The sequence below is a fragment of the Salmo trutta genome, chromosome 3 (genome assembly GCF_901001165.1).
Source record: "Salmo trutta chromosome 3, fSalTru1.1, whole genome shotgun sequence".
Classification (NCBI taxonomy): Eukaryota; Metazoa; Chordata; class Actinopteri; order Salmoniformes; family Salmonidae; genus Salmo; species Salmo trutta.
The window spans coordinates 61,724,728-61,744,012 of NC_042959.1; the positions used below are offsets into that span (position 1 = coordinate 61,724,728).

At 39.5% G+C, this 19,285-nt stretch overlaps 2 protein-coding genes across 3 annotated transcripts; one reads left to right on the forward strand and one right to left on the reverse strand.

The window, feature by feature from the left end:
• Positions 1–82: 82 nt before the first annotated feature.
• On the forward strand, positions 83–10,056 carry LOC115182145 (mitochondrial folate transporter/carrier). The gene is made up of 7 exons (XM_029743806.1): positions 83–653; positions 898–1,048; positions 3,795–3,880; positions 4,621–4,775; positions 8,535–8,648; positions 8,866–9,011; positions 9,298–10,056. The coding sequence occupies exons 1-7, from the start codon at positions 464–466 to the stop codon at positions 9,419–9,421; spliced, it is 966 nt and encodes a 321-aa protein (XP_029599666.1). The 5' UTR covers positions 83–463; the 3' UTR covers positions 9,422–10,056.
• Positions 9,781–18,200, reverse strand: LOC115182161 (collagen triple helix repeat-containing protein 1). Of its 2 annotated transcripts, XM_029743808.1 has the most exons (5): positions 17,929–18,200; positions 17,046–17,129; positions 13,658–13,876; positions 13,134–13,350; positions 9,781–10,960 (listed from the first exon to the last, which is right to left on the reverse strand). In XM_029743808.1, the coding sequence occupies exons 1-5, from the start codon at positions 18,037–18,039 to the stop codon at positions 10,818–10,820; spliced, it is 774 nt and encodes a 257-aa protein (XP_029599668.1). In that variant the 5' UTR covers positions 18,040–18,200; the 3' UTR covers positions 9,781–10,817. The 2 variants fall into 2 exon arrangements, with proteins under 2 accessions (XP_029599668.1, XP_029599669.1); XM_029743809.1 differs by lacking the exon at positions 17,046–17,129 and having other exon boundaries at positions 17,929–18,189.
• Positions 18,201–19,285: the final 1,085 nt, after the last annotated feature.

A 19,285-nucleotide genomic window follows, 5' to 3' on the forward strand; every position in this document is an offset into this window, starting at 1 on the left:
CAAATCATGAAGTCAGTGATCTTCGGGTAGGAAAGTCGGAGCTCTAGAAAGATGTCCGAGTTTCCGATTTGGAATTCCGAGTTGGATGACGTTCAAAACGATTTTCCCAGTTGGAGCTAGTTTTTTTCCGAGTTCCTAGTTATCTTGAACCCACTGAAGTCGGATGTCAGAGATTTCCGAGGTCTGAGTACCAGTTGTTTTGAACTGGGCATATCTGCTGCGAACTAGTCATTGGAAAGGTCGTGCCAGACATACATGTAACTTGTACCGCGTGACAAAAACGTGGGTCACTAAAACGTCTTAAAATAGGATGTGGTTACTTCAAGTATGTGCCTTTTTGATTCCGGGATTAGATTTTACAGTAGCACAATAGTGTGCGCGTTCTGTGGAATAAAATCTGAAAAATCAAGTAACGTTAGCTGACGTTACCTTCTAGCTAAATTCACAGAATAACTAGGTAAACATGAGTCCTGCTACAGGACTTCCTGCTTCTTCGGGATCCCCTGGAAGTAGCACACCTTTCTCCATAACTGGACATATCCAGCAAGTCTACAGCCATGTCAAAATAGAGAATTTGGTTGCAGGACTCAGTGGAGGAGTCGTGTCAACACTGGTGCTGCACCCTCTTGACCTAGTCAAAATCAGGTTTGCAGGTAACTTATGTCAATGTGGCTCTAAAACTCTTAGCTACAAGGTGATTATTTGTTCTGACTAAAAAGGATTTGCAGCAGCTAGCTATCTTCTACCTTTGACAGGTGTAAGAACCTGAAATGATGCAATCGGCACATGGCAATAACATAGGAGTAGCTAGCTACCTGGCTATAACTTGAATGGACAGTTGATGTTCTGTTGACTCTGACAGTGCATGTTTTCCCCTGCCTTGTCTTTTTCCTGCAGTGAGTGATGGACTGGACCTGAGACCTAAATATAATGGCATTATTCATTGTTTGAGAAATGTGTGGCAGCAGGAGGGGGTCCGAGGACTCTACCAAGGAGTCACCCCCAACGTCTGGGGTGCTGGGGCATCATGGGGCCTCTACTTCTTCTTGTATGTATAACCAGAAGAAGTAAAACCGGTCTACTTTCTCAGGGATAATAACTTTACAATATGACGCTGGATAACATGACAGTCCATCAGCTGACATATATTTGAATTTCAATAGTCTGTCCCATTTTTTTTTTTTTTTTTTTTTTACTTTTCGTCCCCGGGTAAATTGTACAAACTTTTCCATTGAGCTGATATAAAATGTTGTAGATTTGAAGCTAGTTTACAGCAATTCTACACATTTTGGCATAGAGCTGAGAGACAATTCTACCGTTTTAAAGCACATTTCCAGCAATTTTATGCATTTTGCAATGCCTAATACTGTGTTCTGCTGCTCAAATATTATAACAAAATCCCTGGCTGTCTAGCTATTATTGGATTGTTAGTGCTCAAATATGATATTATTTCAAATATATACAGTACAAGTCAAAAGTTTGGACACGCCTACTAATCTTTATTTTTACTATTTTCTACATTGTAGAATAATAGTGAAGACATCAACACTATGAAATAACACATATGGAATCATGTAGTAACCAAAAAAGTGTTAAACAAATATATTTTGTATGAGATTCTTAAAAGTAGCCAGATTTTGCCTTGATGACAGCTTTGCACACTTGGCATTCTCTCAACCAGCTTCATGAGATAGTCACCTGGGATGCATTTAAATTAACAGGTGTGCCTTGTTAAAAGTTCCTTTGTGGAGTTTCTTTCCTTCTTAATGCATTTGAGCCAATCAGCTATGTTGTGACAAGGTAGGGGTGGTATACAGAAGATAACCCTATTTGGTAAAAGACCCAAGTCATATTATGGCAAGAACAACTCAAATAAGCAAAGAGAAACGACAGTCCATCATTACTTTAAGACATGAAGGTCAGTCAATCTGGAAAATGTGAAGAACTTTGAAAGTTTCTTCAAGTGCAGTCGCAAAAACCATCAAGCGCTATGATGAAACTGGCTCTCGTGAGGACCGCCATAGGAAAGGAAGACCCAAAGTTAGCTCTGCTGCAGAGGATAAGTTCATTAGAGTTACCAGCCTCAGAAATTGCAGCCCAAATAAATGCTTCACAGAGTTCAAGTAACAGACACATCTCAACATCAACTGTTCAGAGGAGACTGTGTGAATCAGGCCTTCATGGTTGAATTGCTGCAAAGAAACCACTATTAAAGGACACCAATAAGAAGAAGAGACTTGCTTGGGCCAAGAAACACAAGCAATTGACATTAGACGGGTGGAAATCTGTCCTTTGGTCTGATGAGTCCAAATTTGAGATTTTTGGTTCCAACCGCTGTGTATTTGTAAGACGCAGAGTAGGTGAACGGATGATCTCTGCATGTGTGGTTCCCACCATGAAGCATGGAGGAGGAGGTGTGATGGTGTGGGGGTGCTTTGCTGGTGACACTGCCAGTGATTTATTTAGAATGCAAGGCACACTTAAGCAGCATGGCTACCACAGCATTCTGCAGCAACACGCCATCCCATCTGGTTTTGGCTTAGTGGGGCTATCATTTGTTTTTCACTAGGACAATGACCAAAAACACACCTCCAGGCTGTGTAAGGGCTATTTTACCAAGAAGGAGAGTTACATCAGATGACCTGGCCTTCACAATCCCCCGACCTCCACCCAATTGAGATTGTTTGGGATGAGTTGGACCGCAGAGTGAAGGAAAAGCAGCCACCAAGTGCTCAGCATATGTGGGAACTCCTTCAAGACTGTTGGAAAAGCATTCCACATAAAGCTGGTTGAGAGAGAATAAAATGTATTTAACTAGGCAAGTCAGTTAAGAACAAATTCTTATTTACAATGACGGCATAGGAACAGTGGGTTAACTGCCTTGTTCAGGGGCAGAACAGCAAATTTTTACCTTGTCAACTCGGGGATTTGATCTAGCAACCTTTCGGTTACTGGCCCAACCTAGGCTACCTGCCGCCCCAGAATGCCTAGAGTGTGCAAAGCTGTCATCAAGGCAAAGGGTGCCTATGAAGAATCTCAAATCTAAAATGAATGTTGATTTCCTTAACACTTTTTTGGTTATTACATTATTCCATATGTGTTATTTCATAGTTTTGATGTATTCACTATTATTCTACAATGTAGAAAATAGTAAAAATAAAGAAAAACCCTTGAATGAGTAGGTGTGTCTTAACTTTTGACTGTATATGTAGTTCAATATATTTTCTGCATGTTTTCTATCTGGTTTTGGTTGTTTAAGTTGACACTGAAACAGTTTTCCTGTCCTGAAAATTACCACAGCCCGCCTAAGAATTTTCTATACAGAAAAAAAACTGTAATTAGCTCCAATTACTGTAATTTCCTCAATATTAAAGGGGTAGTTTAAGATTTTGGCAATGAAGCCATTTATCTACTTCCCCAAAGCTGGTTGAACAGGAACAGCTAGCATGCTAACTGTTAGTGTAGACCTCAAGTCATTACGCTATCTCTAGATGGCATTGGCTTGTGAAACTACCTCTAACTTCCTTCATACTGGACACAGATACGTAAAAATTGTATCCACGATGGTATTCTGTTGCAGCAAGCGATATTCATCAAATAATTATTTTTCACATTAAACCCCCCCACCCCAAAAAAATTGGCGTATGCCCTGCAGCCCAGTTTGAAATCCCCCGATGTATCCAATCAAATATGAACTCATAACTTAACATGACTGTTGATAATAGCACTTTTAAATAGCAATGGTAGCTTAGGGATTTGTCTATTGAAGTACTGTTTGTGTTAACTTCCCCCAGTTACAATGCCATCAAGGCATACACTAAGGAAGGGCGTCAGTCTGAACTGAGTGCCACAGAACACCTGCTGTCAGCCGCCCAAGCAGGTTAGTACTGCCTCTGTCTAGACCCCAGGGACACACACTGGTGGTGGCATGAGGTCAATACAATGTCTATAACCACAACTTCGAAGGTCAACACTGTTTGATCTATCCGCATAGGACCAGTGTGGGTCGGTCCATGCTTTCATTCCAATCAAACAGTTACCGTTACACAGCTAAATAAACATATCATAGTCTGCTCCACTAGTCCAGACTTTGATAAGTTTAATCAGGCGTGTGACTGACTGGTTGGAACAAAATATTTGACTCTTCTGACTCAGGAAAAAGTACATATGTATACAGTTACTGGTCAATTTGCTGACCTTTTATTCTTTTTTTGGCTATATGCAGTCATGTGATTTGATTTACCCTAGCCTAATGATGTTAGAGAGCTCAGTGGAATAAACTAATGCACTGCACTCACTGCCAGACAATGGTAAAGGGAAGAAAGACACTGACTGCCCTGTGTCATGTTCTACCAATCTCAAGTGACTTTAATTAAACTTAATGAGATAGGGTCTTCACCAGCTCCGTGCTTCACAGGCTCCATGTAATGTAGCGTAGAGCTTGTAGTTTGGTTTAATTAATGTTGTACACTTATGCAGCTGTGTGTGTGTGTGTGTGTGTGTGTGTGTGTGTGTGTGTGTGTGTGTGTGTGTGTGTGTGTGTGTGTGTGTGTGTGTGTGTGTGTGTGTGTGTGTGTGTGTGTTAGCTCAGAAACTCACCTCTGTTTCCTCCGTCTCCAGGTGTATTGACTCTCACCCTAACCAACCCTATCTGGGTGACTAAGACTCGCCTGGTGCTGCAGTATAACGCTGATCCCACCAGGAAACAGTATAAAGGGATGATGGATGCACTGGTGAAGATCTACCGGCATGAGGGGATACCTGGACTGTACAGGGTGAGGCTCAGTATAACCCAGGTTTTGTATGATGGCTGTTTCCTGAATAGAGCTTATTAGGACTCTCTTGTCTGCTTACAGGTCAGGTCCAGTGAATGTGCAGGACATGTGAATGGTGTCATATGTAAATATGTTTTCTCCTTATGATCCCTCACAGCCTAAAATTAGGCAACGTACCATAAAACTTCAATTTAACACCGAGTCTCAAATAGCCACCTATCCTTTTTAATAGCCGGGCATCGGCAAACACTTCAGCAAATAAACACCTGTTTCAAATAAACGCTGGGTCTAAATGAATTGTTTACGAGGTTACCATGGACAGAGCTCTGATATTCCCACAGTCAACTTTTTTTTTTTTTTTCTGTCATTGTTGCTAGCCATGGCGCCACCAAAAAGAAAACACGAGACCAAATGGAGCTCTCTATGGAGCTGATGCGCGAAATTGGGGTGTATGATAGGCAGCCTAGTCTTTGCAAGTCTGATCTACAATGAATGTGTTATTATAATGTTTATACTGGTCATACTGTTCACAATAAACAGTGTGGTAGTCTTTTCAACTGTTCATTGTGCAAAAGCTGTGTGCATTAAGGAAAGAGTCGCCTGGATCAAATAGAAACCTGTCTCTAATAAGCACAGATTGTGTTCAGTGATTGAAGCAAATAAATGCCACGGCTATTAAAGATGCAGAAATCGCTCTGACATTTCTTGGTTGATCAAATTCTAATAGTTCTAATAAGACTCCTGAACAGGTAATCAAATGGTTACCCGGGCTAACTGCATTGTGTCCCACCACCCACACCCCGCCAACCCCTCTTTTACGCTACTGCTACTCTCTTCATCATATATGCATAGTCACTTTAACCATATCTACATGTACATACTACCTCAATCAGCCTGACTAACCGGTGCCTGTATATAGTCTCGCTACTGTATATTGCCTCGCTACTATTATTTTTCACTGTCTTTTTACTGTTGTTTTTATTTCTTTACTTACCTATTGTTCACCTAATACCTTTTTTTAAAGAAATTGCACTGTTGGTTAGGGCCTGTAAGTAAGCATTTCACTGTAAGGTCTACACCTGTTGTATTTGGCCCACGTGACAAATAAACTTTGATTTGATTTGAGTTAGCCTCAGTTCATTTAGTGTAGTGTAGAGAATCATTGTACCATCTAAACCGCTGTGAAATAGCTTTTCCATAACCCAAAATATTGTATTTTCAGATGTTTGAAGCTGGTGTACAAAACCGAAAGTAAAAGACGCAAAACAAAACTTAAGAACGAGAAGCATAGAAATAGCCACATAGAACAGATCTACCACTTCTTAGACTTTCTTTCAATGAGTGACATATCTATAACTCACATTTCTATGTGAATTTGGTCATTTGCCCAAAAAGTTACATATTGCAGCTTTTATTGAAGTTTTACAGTATGTACTGTAGTTGCATAAAATGTGAATGTATGTCTTGTAGACTACCACTAGGGGGCAGTATCTCCATTTTACATTTCAGCAATTTAACACACTCTTATCCAGAGGGATTTAGTGCATTCATCTTAACTAACCTGTCTGGGCTAGGGGGCAGTATTTTCACGGCCTGATAAAAAACGTACCCGATTTAAACTGGTTACTACTCTTGCCCAGAAACGACAATATGCATATTATTAGTAGATTTGGACAGAAAACACTCTGAAGTTTCTAAAACAGTTTGAATGGTGTCTGTGAGTATAACAGAACTCATATGGCAGGCAAAAACCTGAGAAAATTCCAAGCAGGAAGTGGACTGTCTGAGAATTTGTAGTTCTTCTTTTGGTTCTCTATCGAAACTACAGTATCTCTGGGGTTATGTAGCACTTTCTAAGGCTTCCATTGGCTCTCTACAGCCTTCAGAAAGCGGATTCAGGCGTCTCCTGTCTCTGGGCAGAGTACAGTAGCTCAGTTTCTCAGTGGTCTGCCTGGTGACTAAGAGATTGGATATGCGCATTCACGAGACCACGCTGTTTATTCTTTTCCTCTTTGAATGAATACACTATTGTCCGGTTGGAATATTATCGCTATTTTACGAGAAAAATACCATAAAAATTGATTTTAAACAGCGTTTGACATGCTTCTAAGTACGGTAATGGAACATGTTGAATTTTTTTTGTCTCGAAATGCGCTCGCACGTTAACCTTTGGATAGTGACTTGAACGCATGAACAAAACGGAGGTATTTGGACATAACTATGGATTATTTGGAACAAAAACAACATTTCTTGTGGAAGTAGCAGTCCTGGGAGTGCATTCTGACGAAGACCAGCAAAGGTAATACAATTTTTCTAATACTAATTCTGAGTTTAGTGTGCCCCGAAGTTGGCGGGTGTCAAAATCGCTAGCCGTGATGGCTGAGCTATGTACTCAAAATATTGCAAAATGTGCTTTCGCCGAAAAGCTATTTTAGCTGTATCTATAATTCTTCTGTATCTATAATTCTTAAAATAATTGTTATGTATTTTGTCAACGTTTATGATGAGTAATTTAGTAAATTCACCGGAAGCGTTTGGTGGGGATACATTTTCTGAACATCACACGCCAATGTAAAAAGCTGTTTTTTGATATAAATATGAACTTGATTGAACAAAACATGCATGTATTGTATAACATAATGTCCTAGGAGTGTCATCTGATGAAGATCATCAAAGGTTAGTGCTTCATTTAGCTGTGTTTTGGGTTTCTGTGACATATATGCTTGCTTGGAAAATGGCTGTGTGATTATTTTGGCCTATGTACTCTCCCAACATAATCTAATGTTTTGCTTTCGCTGTAAAGCCTTTTTGAAATCGGACAATGTGGTTAGATTAACGAGAGTCTTATCTTTAAAATGGTGTAAAATAGTCGTATGTTTGAAAAATTTTAATTATTGGATTTTTGAGGTTTTTGTATTTCGCTCCACGCTGTTCCACTGACAGGTTAAGATAGCTAGGTGAGACGACCACATTTCAGTCAGTGGTGGGAAAAGTACCAAATTGTCATACTTCAGTAAAAGTAAAGATACATTAATAGGAAATGACTCAAGTAAAAGTGAAAGTCATTAAAATACTACTTATGTAAAAGTTTAAGTATCTGGTTTTAAATATACTTAAGTATCAAAAGTAAATGTAATTGCTAAAATATACTTAAGTATAAAAAGCAAAAGTATCAGTCATTTCAAATTCCTTATATTAGGCAATCCAGACGGCACCAAACCAGTTCAGCTACCCCAAAAACTACTTAAGTAGTATGTTAAAGTATTTTTACTCAACTACTTTACACAGCTGTTCACAGTCATAGTAATAAGTAAATTTTTTCCTCAATGAAGTAGTTAGTAGTGTTAGTAGGAGTAGATCATGCATAGGGCAGGGCTGATTAAAGTCAGTGTTAGTAGGAGTAGATCATGCATAGGGCAGGGCTGATTAAAGTCAGTCCTCTAAGGCTAAAACACTTCTGGTTGTCATCCTCTACTTCTAATAAGGGACTAATTCAGACCTGGGACACCAGTTGAGTGCAATTAACTACCAGGTAGAAACAAAAACAGAAGTGTTTCAGACCTCCAGGACCGGAATTGAACAGCCTGGGTAGTCGATAGGATAAATTGTCTTTCACGATATTAGTGTCTTTAAATCAGCTATAAGTATTTTTCAATATTATAAATACCAAGATCGTATCAATTGGATTTGGAAGATAATATATAACATTTAATTGAAGTTGTCAGGTACAGATAATGACCCCAGTGTTTAATCCTCCAGGGGTATGTTCCTGGTATATTTGGCACATCACACGGGGCATTGCAGTTCATGGCCTATGAGGAGCTGAAGAGAGACTACAACAAATACAAGAAAATGCCTTCAGAAGCTAAACTGGTGAGTGCAGAGTGAGGAAACATTAAGACTTCTATAACCACACCTAGTTTTAATGACTCAACCATATGGGTAATAAACCTTTAAATTACTTATAAAGAAAACCCACATCTAAGTGTTGCAGGATTTCTGGAAGAATTACCGTAATGCTTATGAAAGAAGTGACTCACAGGCATCATTCCTCCAACCTCTCCCTCTCCCACTCTCTCGGTCTGACCAGAATGCATTGGAATATATCACAATGGCAGCTCTATCCAAAATATTTGCAGTGGCTACCACATACCCTTACCAGGTGGTGCGGGCTCGCCTGCAGGACCAGCATAATAAGTACAATGGAGTCCTGGATGTGGTCAGGAGGACATGGAGGTAGGCCAAGACCATACTGTTGGTTTACTGTACATACAGGGAAAACAACTAGTTTTAGGTTAACTAGCCAAAACTTGGTATAATTGACTGTTAAGTGGGCATATAACCATGTTCATGGGTTAGGTAACATAACAGTGTGAAGCAACTAAGATCTGCAGCTTCAAACTCTAACCCTACAGAGAGCCATGAGAAAGCTTGCTAACGCCCATTCCAATGCTGCCATTTCAGTCTGTTTTTTTTCTCCCACATAGTGACTACTGTGTTTGTTTTGGCCCCTCCTCCACAGGAATGAGGGAGCTGTAGGGTTCTATAAAGGCATGGTGCCCAACCTGATCCGTGTCACCCCAGCCTGCTGTATCACCTTCCTGGTCTATGAGAACGTGTCTCGCTTCCTGATGGGCCAGAAGTGAGGAGGACTAAGGAGACAGCCATGGAAGGACCACAAAAAGGAAGGGACTCAGACAGTGTATGTGGCGCTAGATAAGATAAGCCATGAACATGAAGTCTCCAGAATTGTCACAGCAGGTAACTTGAGAACTGGAGCAGACATATCATCTGGATGCACCTCTGGCAGCTGAGTCAAAACATGATGTTGATAATGCTGATAATTAAAGACTGGTCTCTGTCTCTTCCTTGGATGCATCACAGAAGAACAGACCTCACTGGAGGTATTGTACAGGATGTGCACAAAGCAAAAAGCAACCATTCTTTCAATGCTGCTGGCTGTGATCTGTGTGTGTGTGTGTGTGTTAAAAGAGCATACCTGCTATTTTCAGGGTACTAATGTACGCCCAATTTGTTTTTATTTAATGTATTGGCATCATACTGTAGTGCATATAATAATGTCATAGGATATGATCACAGTAATAATAATAATGTCATAGGAAATGATCACAGATTACTGTTTGCACCGTTTAACATCTTTGAAATAATGTTAATTTCAGAAGTCTTCATCTGAAATATCAGTGTTGAATTGGCATTAGTTCATTTTCAGGTAAAATGTTCTATTAAAGTTTAAAGCTTTATGTTGCTTTTGCATTTCAGATAATTTTACAGCTGTGCTTCACTTGTCATTTCAAAACGATATGAACACATTCATTTTTTTATGAATTCACCTGGTCATGCATAAACCAATGTTCAACAAAAGTTATTCTCTGATAGTAAAACATTTGATAGCTTTTTATAGCTTCAGATTCCATTTAACAGCTGTCCTATGTTCACTTGGAAAAGATATCAGCACATGCATTTCTTTATTAATTTACCTGGTAATGCATAAACCAATGTTCAAATGATGTTCTTCTCTGATAGGAATACATTTGTTAGCTTTTTTTTGCTTCAGATAAAACTTTAAAGCTGTGCCGTGTTAACTTGTCACTTGAAAAATATATCTACCCATGCATTTCTTTATGAATTCACCAATTTTCAGAAAACTTATTTGTTATAGTGTAATGAGTAACACAATGCTTGATTCATATAACATATTACTTAATTGACAGTAATTCAAAATCTTGCCTTATTAAACAGGAATGGGACTAATGAGGAATAAATCTAATTTCAGGCGGCCAATATACTAGACCCTACCCATGTGCTGTAGTACAAAACATTCAAGTGAACATCAGTGATACTGTAGTAGGCTTTAGCCACAACTGAAGTTGTCTGATTGGCCAGAGGACATTGTCAAAGACAAGGAACCCATCCAGAAACTAAACTGATATGTAGTCAAAGGCTTCAGAAGAAAGGCTTCAGAAGGATTGTTAGGGGTTCTTTCTCTATGGGTCCTGGTCCCATCACTTAATAAAGACGGCCTCATTTGGGCAGCTCCTCTATGAAGACCCTGGATACGGAGTTCCACCCTGTAGATGCGTCTCCTCTGGGGTAGTCAGCACAGGTCCCCACCCAGATAGCCACGTCCACCAGGCCTGCCCGGATCCCCTCACACAACCCTTCAACTGGGACAAGACGAGGAGTTACTCTAACGACTGTTAACAAAGTGTTGTTTCTACAGTCATTAATGCATAGTTAAAAGGGTATAAGGGCAACTTAAGGCAAACTGTCACTGAGAAAAATACTGAGGTCATTGAGGTATATTTACAAGACAACTTCCTGAGTTACATTGAACACACACACTGCTGTATGTGTGCCAATATGAGGGCTGTTAATTGCTTTGTTTTGGTCTTGCTACACTGGTGAACTTGGCAGCTAAAGAAAAAAAAGAAAAAACTAAAGTGGGCATGCGTATGCCAAATGTCTTGCTTCACAGTAGAATTTAAACAGTAATAGTAGAGATATTATTAATATTTTAAGGCTACAATAGATTTCACATTTGAGATATATAAGCAAAATACCACCACAAACAAATGGCTACCACTAGCTACACTATCTCAGTTTAGATCCGTTCCACTTACCGGATGAGCTATACATGTTGGTGGTATAATCTGTAACCAGATGAGGTTCTGTATATAGTGAGTGTAAGGTTGATTACCAGATGAGGTTCTGTATATAGTGAGTGTAAGGTTGATTACCAGATGAGGTTCTGTATATAGTGAGTGTAAAGTTGATTACCAGATGAGGTTCTGTATATAGTGAGTGTAAGGTTGATTACCAGATGAGGTTCTGTATATAGTGAGTGTAAAGTTGATTACCAGATGAGGTTCTGCATATAGTGAGTGTAAGGTTGATTACCAGATGAGGTTCTGTATATAGTGAGTGTAAAGTTGATTACCAGATGAGGTTCTGTATATAGTGAGTGTAAGGTTGATTACCAGATGAGGTTCTGTATATAGTGAGTGTAAAGTTGATTACCAGATGAGGTTCTGTATATAGTGAGTGTAAGGTTGATTACCAGATGAGGTTCTGTATATAGTGAGTGTAAGGTTGATTACCAGATGAGGTTCTGTATATAGTGAGTGTAAAGTTGATTACCAGATGAGGTTCTGTATATAGTGAGTGTAAGGTTGATTACCAGATGAGGTTCTGTATATAGTGAGTGTAAGGTTGATTACCAGATGAGGTTCTGTATATAGTGAGTGTAAAGTTGATTACCAGATGAGGTTCTGTATATAGTGAGTGTAAGGTTGATTACCAGATGAGGTTCTGTATATAGTGAGTGTAAAGTTGATTACCAGATGAGGTTCTGCATATAGTGAGTGTAAGGTTGATTACCAGATGAGGTTCTGTATATAGTGAGTGTAAAGTTGATTACCAGATGAGGTTCTGTATATAGTGAGTGTAATGTTGATTACCAGATGAGGTTCTGTATATAGTGAGTGTAAAGTTGATTACCAGATGAGGTTCTGTATATAGTGAGTGTAAGGTTGATTACCAGATGAGGTTCTGTATATAGTGAGTGTAAGGTTGATTACCAGATGAGGTTCTGTATATAGTGAGTGTAAAGTTGATTACCAGATGAGGTTCTGTATATAGTGAGTGTAAGGTTGATTACCAGATGAGGTTCTGTATATAGTGAGTGTAAAGTTGATTACCAGATGAGGTTCTGTATATAGTGAGTGTAAGGTTGATTACCAGATGAGGTTCTGTATATAGTGAGTGTAAGGTTGATTACCAGATGAGGTTCTGTATATAGTGAGTGTAAAGTTGATTACCAGATGAGGTTCTGTATATAGTGAGTGTAAGGTTGATTACCAGATGAGGTTCTGTATATAGGGAGTGTAAAGTTGATTACCAGATGAGGTTCTGTATATAGTGAGTGTAAGGTTCATTACCAGATGAGGTTCTGTATATAGTGAGTATAAAGTTGATTACCAGATGAGGTTCTGTATATAGTGAGTGTAAGGTTGATTACCAGATGAGGTTCTGTATATAGTGAGTGTAAAGTTGATTACCAGATGAGGTTCTGTGTATAGTGAGTGTAAGGTTGATTACCAGATGAGGTTCTGTATATAGTGAGTGTAAAGTTGATTACCAGATGAGGTTCTGTATATAGTGAGTGTAAGGTTGATTACCAGATGAGGTTCTGTATATAGTGAGTGTAAAGTTGATTACCAGATGAGGTTCTGTATATAGTGAGTGTAAGATTGATTACCAGATGAGGTTCTGTATATAGTGAGTGTAAAGTTGATTACCAGATGAGGTTCTGTGTATAGTGAGTGTAAAGTTGATTACCAGATGAGGTTCTGTGTATGTTGATGGTGGAGTTGAGCTCAGGGCTGCCTTGGTCGAGGTAGATGATGAACTCGATGGGAAGAGGTCCTGTACACTCAGCTCCATTGAAGGTGAAGTACCAACGCTGGCAGCAGGCTGTCTTACACTTCAGCCTCAGGGAGCCGCTGAAGAGCACACGCAGGGCACTGTCTGAACGCAGCTTGGTGAATGTACAGTCCTACCGGGGAGACACGAGAGGTGGAGAGGAAATCCTAACACTAGCATCCAATGATAGCATCTTCAATGTTTTATGTTTTGTATTCATGTCTCGTTTCAATTCAGTGTGAATAATACAATGTTGTTACTAGTAATTACACTGTTAGTACAGAGGCTTAAGAGCAAATTAAAATAACATGTTAACAAATGCTTTTCTCTAAACGAACACAATCAACATTATTATGGATGATCAATATAGTAATAATGCTGATGTAACTATATTACTCTGTGCCCCAGATCCTGTCTAATGAGCATTGCCAGCCACTTACAGCTATCTTGCCCAGGTCGATCCCATAGTTGAGTGAGTTCCAGGCACACTGCTTGTAGTTGGGTTTCCATGGCTCCTCAAACACCTCACTCACACACTCTCCTTTCTCCCCCTTGATGCCATCACGCCCCGGGATGCCAGGGGTCCCAGGGATGCCATTGGTGCCAGGGTTACCCTCCCTGCCAGGGGTGCCAGCCGGACCCTGGGGGCAGCTGTTGTACTGGAGAATGAGAGAGGGAGGGAGAGAGGAAGAGATGGAGGGAGAGAGAGAGAGACACTGTTATAATGGGGAACAAGAGGGAGAGACAGACTGTTCTAATAACATACCACCTAGAGTTAAGAAATACCAGGTTGTCATCTAAGCATCATATGACCTACATCAAATGTATGTGCCCACATTCATGACAATGGACATCTAGACCTGTAATGGATAATGGTGGACACGGACCTCAGCTTAATGTCTAGTTTTGATTTACAGTTGATTGAGTTGTCTAATGTGAATTCAACATGAAATCAACAGAAATGTGAACCTTGTCATGAATTTAGGTTAAAACTTGGGTGAAAAAAAGACAAACATTTATGAAATTCCTTTACGTTGATGACTTTTTGCAAATCCAATCACATTGATTTAACCAGTTTGTATCCAGGGGGACTTGACTCCCAATCACAAAAGTGCAAAAGAAGATGTCAAATGTCTGGGCCATTGGTGACCAAAATAAGTGAGTGATAGAGTGAATGAATCAGGAATTCAGAGTGTAAATCTGTGTTCCTGTATTTGTGGTCAGTCGGTGACTTGAGACAGACAGACCAGCATGATTCAATGTCCAGTTCTGTTTTGTTTAAACAGATGCCCCCTCTTACTCACAGTGACTCAAAGACATACAGACAGGCTGGCTGGCCAAAGTAACCATACCACACACAGAGAGAGAAACCATGCTTCTCTAACATGGCTGCTTATCGTAAGACTCTCATACTTAGACATACTTGGTGAATCTGCAACTGAGTAAATGGGGGGAAATCAGGAATTCTTTTTCTGTGCTGTTGTCTGATGTACTAGGCCTAGAATCCAGTATTTAACATACAAACTTGTGATACTCTTAGCTAAGCACATTGTATCAGAATAAATTATGTAGCCATGTTCTCAGATCAAGAACATTCACTCAAAGGATATAAAAGGACATAGGAAAAAGTTAGCCAGTGCTCAATAAAGTAATTAGTAACCGTTGAGAATCGGCTAGGAAAATGTCCGCTTTTTATTAGTCATGCAGCTGTGCTGTGCTAGGTTGTGCTGTGCTGTGCTAGGTTGTGCTGTGCTGTGCTAGGTTGTGCTGTGCTGTGCTAGGTTGTGCTGTGCTGTGCTAGGTTGTGCTGTGCTGTGCAAAGCCTGAGTCTTCTATAACAAAAAATAAACCAAAGACAACTTCAGATTATATTACAGTGAACTGGCTATTTCAAGAACTTGTTCTAACTTGTGCTGATATTGTTCATATTACTTTTAGACAATGAGAATTTCAGGAATGCCTAAATGAAATATAAAATGGAGTATATTATGGAATTACATGCCGTATTTAAATTCCAGCTGTCGAGACAAAAATGGTATAGTGAGCAATATAGTGAGCCCGGTTTCCCAAAAGCATCTTAAGGCTAAATGCATTGTTAGAACCTTCGTAGGAGCATCGTTATATCTCCGAGCTGTTTCCCAAAACCATCGTTAATAACGTTACACTTGAAAACAGTCAAAATCTAACGCCTGCCTCAGACCACTCATAGAACAGCTAAGCGTGCCGTAAGATGATTTTTTGCCCTCACACGTCACTTTATACACAGAAGATCTCCGCTAAACATAGAATCACATCTGTCTCTGTGAGCATGATCAATTCAGAACAAAAATTCAAAGTTGCCACTGTCTTTGCAATTGATACAAACTAGCGACCTATAAAAATATGTTTCAAATGAGAGATGACCGCATTAAAATATAAACAGTAAGCTATAGGCCTATTTCAATCATATTGAAATACATTTCATGTTCAATAAAATGAGTTATATTTTGCTGTCTTTAATTTGTCTCAACATATTTAATGATGTGTAGCCTAACATGTGCACAATGATCTGCCAAATCAGTGATTTAGTGCAAATTTATCATTATAATAATATCCCTCAATATTTCCAGCCATAAGTGGTAATATCTCTCTAGGTCTAGGAGCTGTTCCGTCGTCAGTATTGTGAAATAATTATAACGTTAAGGAAAGATTTTGATGGAGAAAGCTGATCCGAGAGCAGCACTCGCTTTCTTTCGATCCTAACAGTATCAACAGATACAACGATACACTTAGCGACGATTCTCTCTGTATGGTGTTTAGGGAAACGCCTGATACATCTTCGGCCTTTGTAGGAAAGATGCATCGTTAAAACACTCGCAAGCCTACATTCCATCGCTATTGGAAAACTGGACCCATGACTAATTTTGCCATTAAGTGGCTATGGTGGAGCCACTTGGGGGTGTGCTCTGACTGGGGGAGTGATGTATCTGGGTCCATCAGCCTACCAAACAAAGTACCAGGGTCATGCTGTTGAAATGACAGATTGTGACTTTAAGATAAACAAGGTATTATCCTATTAAAACACTTGAGCACACGCATGGGATTTGAGATTACAGTAGCCTATAAGTGACAATATGTAAATGTATGACTATACATAGGTTTAGTCTATGTAAATGTGGTGATTATCCTTAATTAATATATGCCATTTAGCAGACACTTTTATCCATACTTTGTTACATATGGGTGGTCCAGAGACTCCAACCCACAATCCTGGCATTGCAAGCGCTGTGCTCTGTCAACTGAGTCATACAGGACTGGAGCCAATATCATTATAAGACCACAGTTGAGGGAATGAATGTCTCAGACGTTTATTAGGGCTTGATTTGTTTCTGGAAATAATTCAAAAGCCATGAAAGGCACCTCTGTTTCTGAAACGCGCTGAACAAACTGCAGTAGCCTACTGTATAATATAGTATATTATACAGTAGGTTACTGCAGTTTGTTCAGCGCGTATATTAAATATACAGTGTTTATACTTTACACAGACAAACATACTACTGCTGTGATAACAGAGAAAGTGACTGTTACTGCAACTATGGACTAACATTGAGAAATCCCCAACACACCATACATTAAGTTAGGACTCAATTAGGTTTTACACAGATCCAAAGTTTTCAAACGAGCTGGACAAAAAGAAGACCTAAAATAGAGAAAAAAGTGATGTCTCAGCAAACAGGGTGCAGACTTCAAGCCAGGGTGAGAGCATGCTGCTAAAGACATACAGAATACACAGTAACGTTACATTGGCAAGAAAAAAGCTATATGCTCTGGAAAGGATGAGATTATTACCATGTTGTTCAAATAAGAGGTTCTTGAATCGGATTCAGCAGAGATTCTGGTGCAGTTTGGTTTGTCTGCATCGTTTCCAGTACACTAGACAGATAATAACAAGATGCTGTTCATCAAATCACATTACTCAGTTATTACCATGCAGTCCTTTACTGCTGGTCAGATGTATGCACTAGGACTACACCAAAGCAACCACCCACTATTTTACAGTAGGCTAAACCTACTGGGCAAAAAGTGGTTGAAAATGTATTTTCCATGTAATTCCAACCCCAACAAAATCAATGTGATGAGCTGAATCAACGTGGAAAACTAATTGGATTTGCAAAAAGTCATCATAATGGAATTTCGTCTTTTTTTCAAAAAACGTTTAACTGAAATCAAATGACACGGTGATATTTTTGTGGATTTCACGTTCAATTCACGTTAGTTGACAACTCAACCAAATGTAAATCAAAACTAGACGTTGAAATTACGTCTGTGCCCAGTGAACAAACAATGAACCAGCCAGACCCCTCATGACTTCTGTCTGGGTCTTTGTTATTCTTCTGCATGCTGGACCTTTGTCAACTTCTTGTTTGCCTCAGTTATGCCCAACATGCCATATAAAATTGAAAGAACATTAGTGAGTGGCCACTGGTCAACGTGGCACCAATCATCCATAGCACATTGAAAATGATGGTAGCAGGTATAGAACTGAAAATCACTAAAAAAACAAATATCTTTGAAAAAACGTTTTGATATTTTAAAGGATGAAATAATGAAAGGAAATTGCAACAATGAAAGGCTTAAACATTGGTTAAATGAATCGGGATGAGATTCGGTAGTTGCGGCACTTTGAGCGTGCAGCTTTAACCTAAAATAGTTTGAGATGGTTTTTTTTTACCTTTTCGTATTCAACATCCTTCCTGTCAAGTGCCTTTCTCAATTTCTCTGCTCCATGGAAAGGTAGAATCACGCAGGTGAGGAGCAGCAGACGAGTTAGAGCTGATACCATCTTTTATTTTCCCAAAAGATCGAGAGAGACCACAGCACTTCCCTGCTGCTCTGCTGCGCCGTACTTCAAGTGAGTGGGGATGAGCGAAGTTTAGAGCGCTCTGCCTATAAATGTGTTCTCACATAGCGTATGATTCATGAGTTTTTATCACTAAAGTTTGTCAAATGTCTGGACCTACTCATAAGTTGTCATGGGCGGGAAATAACATTTTATATGAAAATATAAATTATCATAATGTGAGCCTACTGCGTGTCAATTGGTCTGGAACGTGTGAACCACATGGTCACTTACTTGTTCAAGACCCGTTTTAGGCTATTTGTTCCATCTCAATTGCTTCACTATAACAAAGGGCTCCAGCGAATTTGGAACTTTTACTGTTGAAAAGCGATATCTCAAGTATAAATAACGTAAAGTGCACACACTAAAGGGAAGAAGAAAAAAAACTTTTGAGCAGAATTGTGTTTTTTTTTTAGACACAACTGCAAACTTCAAGGAGTTGGTGTGATGGGAATCGGTGATGTCATCGGCCCCTCACCTTGCTTGAGGAATAATATAGGAGCAATAAAGAACAAAAGAAGAAACGTCTTCAGCATTACGGATTGAATAGAGCCCAACATATTGATTATGCTTCAGCTTGTTTACAGTTGTTGTGGGCTGCCCTGCGCCCCACCACTGATAACAGATTGGGAAAATAGAAACAATGTAATTTCTCATCTATTGTAGACCCACATCATGGTATGGAATCAGTTATATGTGGGTATCCTAGTCTGTTATTTCATGAAATTGGGAAGATCTCAATGGCATACTCCTTGTGTCCTCTCCCTCATCTCCTTCTCAAAACCCATTGGATGAGAAAGTCAGAGGTCCCGCCCCTCTGATCTTCTCCTCCAATGGGTTTTGAGGAGGCATATTTCATTGAGATGTTCCCTATGTATTTTTCCTGTAGGCTAGCTGATGATGATTATGTTGATGACTACAAACAATTATGGGTTATGTCTATTGGTGCTTTCAAGACAACTGGGAACCCAGAAAAGAACGAGGTCAAATCATGACGTCAGCTATTTTCAGGTCGAAGAATCTGAGCTCTAGAAAGACATCAGTTTCCGACATGGAATTCCAAGTTGGATGAACGTTCAAAAAGATTTTACCCAGTCGGAGCTAGTTTTTCCCCGTCTTGAATGCACTGAAGTCAGAAGTTTGAGATGTCCGAGTTCCCAGGTGTTTTTAACGCGACAAATAACACAGA

Excerpts from the sequence above, each read along its gene's own strand:
- LOC115182145 (XM_029743806.1), top strand. The coding sequence starts at position 464 with ATGAGTCCTGCTACAGGACTTCCTGCTTCTTCGGGATCCCCTGGAAGT. Across the intron at positions 1,049-3,794 it reads TGGGGCCTCTACTTCTTCTT|TTACAATGCCATCAAGGCAT; the intron begins GTATGTATAACC and ends AACTTCCCCCAG. Across the intron at positions 8,649-8,865 it reads TGCCTTCAGAAGCTAAACTG|AATGCATTGGAATATATCAC; the intron begins GTGAGTGCAGAG and ends CGGTCTGACCAG.
- LOC115182161 (XM_029743808.1), bottom strand. The coding sequence starts at position 18,039 with ATGGTATCAGCTCTAACTCGTCTGCTGCTCCTCACCTGCGTGATTCTA. Across the intron at positions 17,130-17,928 it reads AGGATGTTGAATACGAAAAG|TGTACTGGAAACGATGCAGA; the intron begins GTAAAAAAAAAC and ends TTATCTGTCTAG. Across the intron at positions 13,877-17,045 it reads CCTCTTATTTGAACAACATG|TACAACAGCTGCCCCCAGGG; the intron begins GTAATAATCTCA and ends CTCATTCTCCAG.